The sequence below is a fragment of the Myotis lucifugus genome, unplaced genomic scaffold, assembly GCF_000147115.1.
Source record: "Myotis lucifugus unplaced genomic scaffold, Myoluc2.0 scaffold_36, whole genome shotgun sequence".
Classification (NCBI taxonomy): Eukaryota; Metazoa; Chordata; class Mammalia; order Chiroptera; family Vespertilionidae; genus Myotis; species Myotis lucifugus.
In genome coordinates, this window is record NW_005871084.1 from 3,009,637 (window position 1) to 3,017,525 (window position 7,889).

Below are 7,889 nucleotides of genomic sequence, written 5' to 3' on the forward strand. Positions count from 1 at the left end.
AAAGCATTTAGTTCCTGTGTAGAGGTTAACTCTTTAGTTAGGATATCATGCAAGAGGCAGGGAAGCAATTGAGGCTCATCAGTATTTACCCCACATGGTAAGTGTTTGCTTTGAAAACATTTTTTATTTTTGCTGTTTTTAAGGTGTCAAGGAGCAGAAGCTTTTGAAATCCAGCATTCTGGATTGGCAAATGGAATCTTCATGAAATTTTTAAAAGACAGATTATTGGAAGACAAGAAAATTACTGTGTTACTGGATGAAGTTGCAGAAGGTAAAATAAAAAGAAAGCTACTCAGGGTTTTCTGTGTGGTAATTATTTTATTCCTATTGTGCAGGTTTGGAATTAATACTTATTTTATAAAATAATTTTTAATGTCATGCTCAGCAACACTCCTATTTAATTCCTTCCTTCTCTCTTGACTTAGCCACATGCCACCTGTGCAGCGCTACTTGAACTACAAGGCTGACCCCAGACATGATGAGAAATGAATAAAAATTGATCCTCACAGCTCTTTACCTTGTTTCTATGCCTAGTGCCTCATGCTGCCAAGTTTATTTGTTTGCAAAAGATTTATTCAACCACCATTCTCTCAGCATCAGACAGATGAAACTTTACAGAAATTTTGAGGCCCTAGTGGAAAAAAACTGGGTTCATTTTTTTTCTTGATGAACTTAGTGGTTTTAAATTTTTGCTTTAACACATTAAGCGCCAAGCCTGTTTTGTCTTCCTTTCCGTTTCAGTCACCAGTGACTGACATGGCACTTAACGTGTTAAGGACATGATCCTAGAGACCTAACACCAGGTCTTTCATTTCCTTCCACTCCCTTCCCTGTCAGCCCAGTACATGCTGTGCTTGGGTCAGGTACTAAATAGGAAGTGTTACACCAGTAGATTGACATGTATTTTTTGAAATATCATTTTATAAGCCGTATCAAAAAGAAGGCAATTCTTTTGCAAACTAGTTACTGGAGTTTCATGTTCCAAAGATGGCAGTTTGAATATAAAGTGTCTGAATGCTTCACTAACAGCTGTTAGTCACATTTGTTTATTGTCATGTTTTTCTCAGTGCAGGCCTGTTAGCTGGGTCACTTGACTTAACCACTTTCCCATTCAACATAGACAGCTGGGGCTCAGACCTCCTTCAATCAAATAAGTTCTGCTTTTATCTGTTTTACATATTGAGCTTCTATTTAAGCTCTTATTTGAAGAAAAGTTGCTGCTGCTGAAAAAAAAAAAAGCCTTTGAAAGTATGTCAGTTATTTTCAAACAGATCTATGAAGGTGCTTCAGAAACTTTAAAATGGTTTATTCTAATTTTGTATTTTAAATATAATTTAACTATTTTAAAAACTTAATAAAAAGCATCAGTTCACCCATATATGATATATACCAAGCATATATATGGCATAACATTTGTGTTAAGTTCAGAACCTAAAACTTGGACACACACTGCTTACCAACACCTCCACCTGAGTAGAAATGTGCATGGGAGGATGCACAGTACCTGGGGTAATGGCCGGCGGGCAGTGGCGGTGCCTTAACCCTGCTGGTGGTTTTAACACATAATTTCCTTTGTTAAAAATAAATCTGTGGTAAAGACAGGATATCTTAACTTTCTCATAGATGTGTAGTCATGTTTACTAACTAAATCTATTTCTCAGCCTAGTATTGTTCAGTGAAGAAATATACTTTTCAGCTCTTTGTGAATTTCAAGGCTTAGAATATTACTAGTAAGGGTGCATTATTAGAATTATAGGAGATAAAAGCTAGAGAGGGGCCTTTAGAAGCGAGCGGTTCAGTAATTTTATGTTTGCTCCCTGTCACACCCTAGCCATGCCTGACACACTTAGGTGCTTAGTAAATATTGGTTGAGCATAAATGCTATTGAGAACATAACCTAATGTATGGGAGAGTTCTTGACCTAAGTATTTAAAAGGTAATGGAAGGATTATGTTCTAAAAAATAATATTTACTTCTTATCTTTTAGATATGGGTAAATGCCATCTCACCAAAGGCAAACAGGCCCTAGAGATTCGAAGTAGCTTGTCTGAAAAGAGAGCACTGACTGATCCAATACAAGGAACCGCGTACTCTGCAGAGTCTCTGGTGCGGAACCTCCAGTGGGCCAAGGCACACGGTACAGCAAAGGCTGCTTTTTGTGAGCTCCTTCTAGAATGTGCTTATATTAAATCATAAAGTTTTTCCTCCTAATTATACAGCTTTCCTCCCATTTAAAAAAAAGGTATTGATTTTTAAAGAGAGAGGAAAGGGGAGAGAGAGAAACATCAAAACATTTATCAGCCCTACCTGGTTTGGCTCTGACCTGGGTAGAGCGTCAGCCTGTGGACTGAAGGGTCCCGGGTTTGATTCCAGTCAAGGGCACATGCCCAGGTTGCAGGCTTGATCCCCATCATTGATGTTTCTATCTTTCTTTCCCTCTCCCTCTCTGAAATCAACAAAAATATATTTAAAAAATTTTTTTTGATCGGCTGCCCCCTAAACACCCTCTACCAGGGATCAAGCCTGCAACCCAGGCATGTGCCCTGACCAGGAATCAAGCCAGCAACCTTTTGGCGAAACAAAACTAACTGAGCTGCACCAGGCAGGGCCCTCCCAATTTTGCAGTGAAAATAATTTAGCCAATTGGACAAATATAAAACTGAACAAATGTTTTGGTTGCAGATATTACATTGATTTATTTGGTGTTGGAAATAGTATAGTATTTAATTCACTATTTTCACCATTGGCAAAATTAGAATATAATCATCTATATATATAAAAGCCTAAGCGACCGAACAACTGAACGACCAAAAGACCAGTCGACCAGTTGCTATGGCACGCACTGACCACCAGGGGGCAGACGCTCAATGCAGGAGCTGCCCCCTGGTGGTCAGTGCGCTCCCACAGCCAACCTCCCATGGTCCTTCCCCCCAGCCGACCAGCCCCAATCGGCCCCAATTGCCGGCCAGGCCAAAGGACCCCACCCATGCATGAATTCGTGCACTGGGCCTCTAGTTTAAAAAATAATTTTCAATTTACCTCGTGTGCCATCTCTTAGATTGTCTTATATGTGAACTGTTGTGTTCTGTTTCAAAATTCAGACAAGTCTGGGTTCTGATCCTATCTCTACCACTTAATAAACATGTTATCTATAAAATGGGTAGAAGAAATAGTACTTACTGGATAGGGCTGTTGATATTGAATGAGATCACACATGTAACAAGACACACATGGTGGTCTGCAAATACTATCTGCCCATAAATATCATTGAGCATTTTGTCTTTGACACTTGAATGAGTAAGTGGATTGGTGATGAAGAGAAAAGGAAGGTGAGGTAGCATTCATATCTGCAACTTAATTACCTTTGGTAATTCTTTGTGATTTTGTGAAAAAGTAAGTTTAAATTATTGACTGAAATAAAGATTTTGGGATTTTCTATGTCCACATATCTATGCTGTGAATCCCTCTTTATGGATAATTGAAAATAATTGTATTTGTTGAACTCCTATATAATATATTTTTTATAATATATGAGAATATATTTTTGGGTAAATTAACATATTAAAATGTAAAATGCCATAAATTATCTTGACATTACAGATAATTGGATAATTGAAATTTATTCTCTTCCTTCAAGAAATCTCTAATCAACAACAAAATCATAGTAGTAAAGATCAACAGTAAACAAAACCTTTTTATAAAATGAAACTGAAAGGTCAGATAGAAAGTATTTGTAACAAATTTGATAAGTAGATAATTTTTTATAACACAGAGCTCATGCAAAATAGTAAAATTAAAACATTAAGACCCCCCTTAATAATTAAAGAATGCAAATTCAACAATTCACATAGTTGAGAATATATTAGTAATTAAGAAACAAATGTAGAAAATAACAAACTAAAATAGTCATTATAGAAAAGAAAATTAAATCTATGTTGACATAGTTCTTTTTTTTAACCCCATCAAATAGGCAAACTTTTTGAAAATATTACCTTGTGGAAATGTTGTGGAGAAACTATATTATAGTTATATTCTATGTAAATGGAAAACTGTCACAATTGTGAGGCACCATCAAATAGTTATATCCAACAATCCTAAAGAATTTATATATATAAGAAATTACTACGATACAAAACCAATAAAGCCCAGAAATACTATATTTAGCAGTAGCAAAATTTTAAAGGTAAGAAAACATTGAGTGACATATGCTTTATTAAAAACTATTTCCAACCTGGCCGGTTGGTTGATCATTGTCCTGTGCACTGAAAGGTCACACACAGGTTGGATTCCTGGTCAGGGCACTTACCCAGGTTATGGGAACCTATCGATGTTTCTCTCTCACATTGCTGTTTCTCTCCTTCCTTTCCTTTTCCCCTCTTCTTCTCCTTCTTCTCCTTCTCCCTTCCTCTCTCTCTAAAATCAATAAAAACATCCAAGATTAACCATGATGGACTGGTGTTAAAAAAAATTTTTAAATGCTATTTTCATGAAAATTGCAGCTACAGGAAAAATATATTTACAACTGTATGCATATTTTTTATTACCACTATAAAAAATTATATATGTGAAGGGACAAGAACCATAAGAAAACAGTGAATGAGAGATTTTTATTTACTTGACCAGCAGAATATTGGGCTTTTGTTTTTTTTCTTTTTCTTTAATTGTGTATATCTTCAAGCAATTTGTTAATTATATAACAATTTTAAACAAAAGAAAGTGTTCTAACTGTATTTTGCCCTATAAAGAATATTTGTAACAAAATAAACTGACAAACAAAATAGGTCCAGAGGTATGGATGCATGGAACAGAATAACAGACCTTTGTGGGCGGGGGTGGGGTAGAGGTAAGGGGACAAGAAGAGATTAACCAAAGAACATACATGCATATATGCATAACCCATGGACACAGAGAGTAGCATGGGAAAGGCCTGGGGTGGGGCAGGGGTTCGGTGGAGGGGGCAAAAAGGGAGAAAATGGGAGGTGTCTGTAATACTGTCAAAAATAAAATAAAATTTTAAAAGAAAGAATATTTGTTAGCTGTTTGCCATCAGAAAACTTACCAAGCACTCCTTAAATATTTGTTACTCTTATTGTTCTTTTTCAGAACTTCCTGAAAGTATGTGTCTTAAATTTCAATGTGGTGTTCAGATTCAGTTAGGATTTGCGGCTGAGTTTTCCAACGTCATGATAATCTACACAAGTATAGTCCACAAACCACCGGATATAATAATGTGCGATGCCTATGTTACCGATTTTCCGCTTGTAAGGCTCTCCTTTTTTTATTATTATTTAAAATTAATGACATATCCTCATTACTAAAGACTAAATTTTGGAAAATTTAAAGTTGATGGTAAATGTAAAAGAAATATGTATACATATATAGAACATATGTAAATACTTATTTGAATTTTAGTAACAATGGTCATATTATTTGAAAATGAATCGCCAGCATACCTTAAATTTGTCAAGTTTAGAAATGTCTAAAGATTGGCTCTAAAACAATGGTTCTCAACCTTCCTAATGCCGCGACCCTTTAATACAGTTCCTCGTGTTGTGGTGACCCCCAATTTCATTGTTACAAATTGAACATAATTAAAGCATAGTGATTAATCACAAAAACAACATGTAATTATATATGTGTTTTCCGATGGTCTTAGGCGACCCCTGTGAAAGGGTCATTCGACCCCCAAAGGGGTCTCGACCCACAGGTTGAGAACCGCTGCTCTAAAAGAAGATAAAGGGAAAGGCAGTCTTTGGTGTATCCATTTATTCTTCTTAAATATACGAGTCATATAAATTCTCTACCCCTTCCCAAAAGTGATGAACGAGGAAGGAGAGAATCCAGGAGCCACTACATGGGGCTCAAACTTAAAAAGAACCTTGAGTGGGTTAAGAAGTGTTTCTAGAGATCGTTTGAAAGTATCTATCCTTTAGAGCTAACATTTTAAATGTACCAGCACAAAATTTAAGATTCCTATTATTCCTAGAACATTGTTTCTTTAGTCCTAGATAAATGATTACCTACTTAGGCCAGTATTCATGAGAGAGCAAGACCTGTTAAGATTTTTATTGTCATAGACAATGTTGTGATTTCATTAATAACATTCACTGATTTTCACAGGACCTAGATATTGATCCAAAAGATGCAAATAAAGGGACACCTGAAGAAACCGGCAGCTATTTAGTGTCAAAGGAGCTTCCCAAGCATTGCCTCTACACTAGACTCAGTTCACTGCAAAAATTAAAGGTTACTATTTTTTCCTGTTTATAACTAACAGAAAACTTTATGAAAGCAAAAATTTATTTGGGCATGTGATCTTTGTATAGGAGGTGCTGCTTCATTGAGTATGAAAGTAAAGTAGAGATAACTGATATACAGTGAGTCTTAGCAGTGACCCTTTTCAGATTATATTCAGTTTCTGATGACAGCCTGAGGGTTTTCACATGAGAGTATATGTGACTACCCTCCATGTTGCTGAAAAGTTAGAGACATAGAGCTTAGTCTGCTTTTAAATATCTCAGCATTTTCAAATAATTATTTCCTAGTTCCATGACTTTCTACAAAACAAATAGCAAATTAGAATCAGAAGTTATTTTATCTATTTTTCATTTCTTGTTAACTTATATATCACTACCTCTGTATGATTGAGCTTTCTCATAAAAGCATATCCTTGCCAAACCTGAGTTTGTAATGTATTCATAGCTGCATGACCATTGGATATGTTAGCCAAAACTTAGGGAATGAAGTGGGCCCTACTGACATTTGCAGAAAGACAACAGACATAACCTGTTGTCACCCTGTTCATAGCTAATCTATATTCTCCTTTGAGCTTTGAAAATCAGCCCATTTTCTGATTTAGTTACACCACCTATAATTGTGGATTATTATTTCACAATATTTTAAAAACAGATAACCTTTTGGCTTGGGTATAAAGCCAGACTATTGTTTCATTAAAGGATTACCCCCATCATCTCCAACAGTAGAGAAGGGGAAGTTTCTGAAGCCCCACTGCTTTGAATATACCTTTTCACTGTTCATCAGCAATATAACACAGGATCTCTGTGATTTTTGACTACTTTAATAGTAAGAACTAGAATTATATGAATTAAAAGTATTGATTGAGGGGAAATGAGAAGACTATAGCCGGCCTTTCTCATGTAGGGAAGGTGTAAAGGATGCCTGAGTATGTGGAACCTGGAGAAGGGGAGTGTGAGTGGATTTTCATTGTTGCTTGGTTTTTCTATACTTGTTTGAATATACTTACTCCTTTTCCTTTTCAGGAACATCTGATCTTCACAGTATGCTTATCATATCAGTACTCCGGATTGGAAGATACCATAGAGGAAAAGCAGGAAGTGAATGTTGGGAAACCTCTCATTGCTAAACTAGACATCCACCGAGGTTCAGGAAGGAAGACTTGCTTTCAAACTTGTATTATGTGCAGTGGCCCTTACCAGAGTTCTACATCCACCTCAGTGGGAGCTGGACATTATCATTCTTCTCAAGACTCATTCCTTGGTGTTTACCATTCACATCTTGGTAATTCAAGTAGTGCCGTACCGTCGGATAGCTGTCAATGCAGCCGGACTGCAGATGCATTTATTTCAAGTCATCGTACACACCATTATTCGTGTCAGTTTGTTAGAAGTAACGTGCCGGTCGAGACAACTGATGAAATACCATTTAACTTCTCTGATGGGCTCAGGATTTCTGAAAAGTGACCTCCTTGTTTTTGAACGTTATCAGAATTACTAGATGCATCATATGCCACAGTCTTATAGAAAGTGAGGTGGAAAAGCACGTATGTGTATGTAGAGAGGGAAAATAACAGCTGTTTCACAGCAAGCTCAGGACTTTGAGATGTTGCAATTATATTATTTAACCACAGA

The 7,889-nt window shown here is 36.3% G+C and overlaps 1 protein-coding gene across 1 annotated transcript in view; it reads left to right on the top strand.

Annotated features, from left to right (window-relative positions):
* MALT1 (MALT1 paracaspase) overlaps positions 1-7,889 on the top strand; it is a gene marked incomplete at its 5' end in the record, with an annotated part of 51,960 nt that extends 44,071 nt beyond the window's left edge. Inside the window, 5 exons of the mRNA XM_023752595.1 lie at positions 144-271; positions 1,988-2,137; positions 5,104-5,261; positions 6,121-6,246; positions 7,281-7,889. Coding sequence (XP_023608363.1) covers positions 144-271; positions 1,988-2,137; positions 5,104-5,261; positions 6,121-6,246; positions 7,281-7,721 — 1,003 coding nt within the window. The remainder of the gene's footprint in view (positions 1-143; positions 272-1,987; positions 2,138-5,103; positions 5,262-6,120; positions 6,247-7,280) is intronic.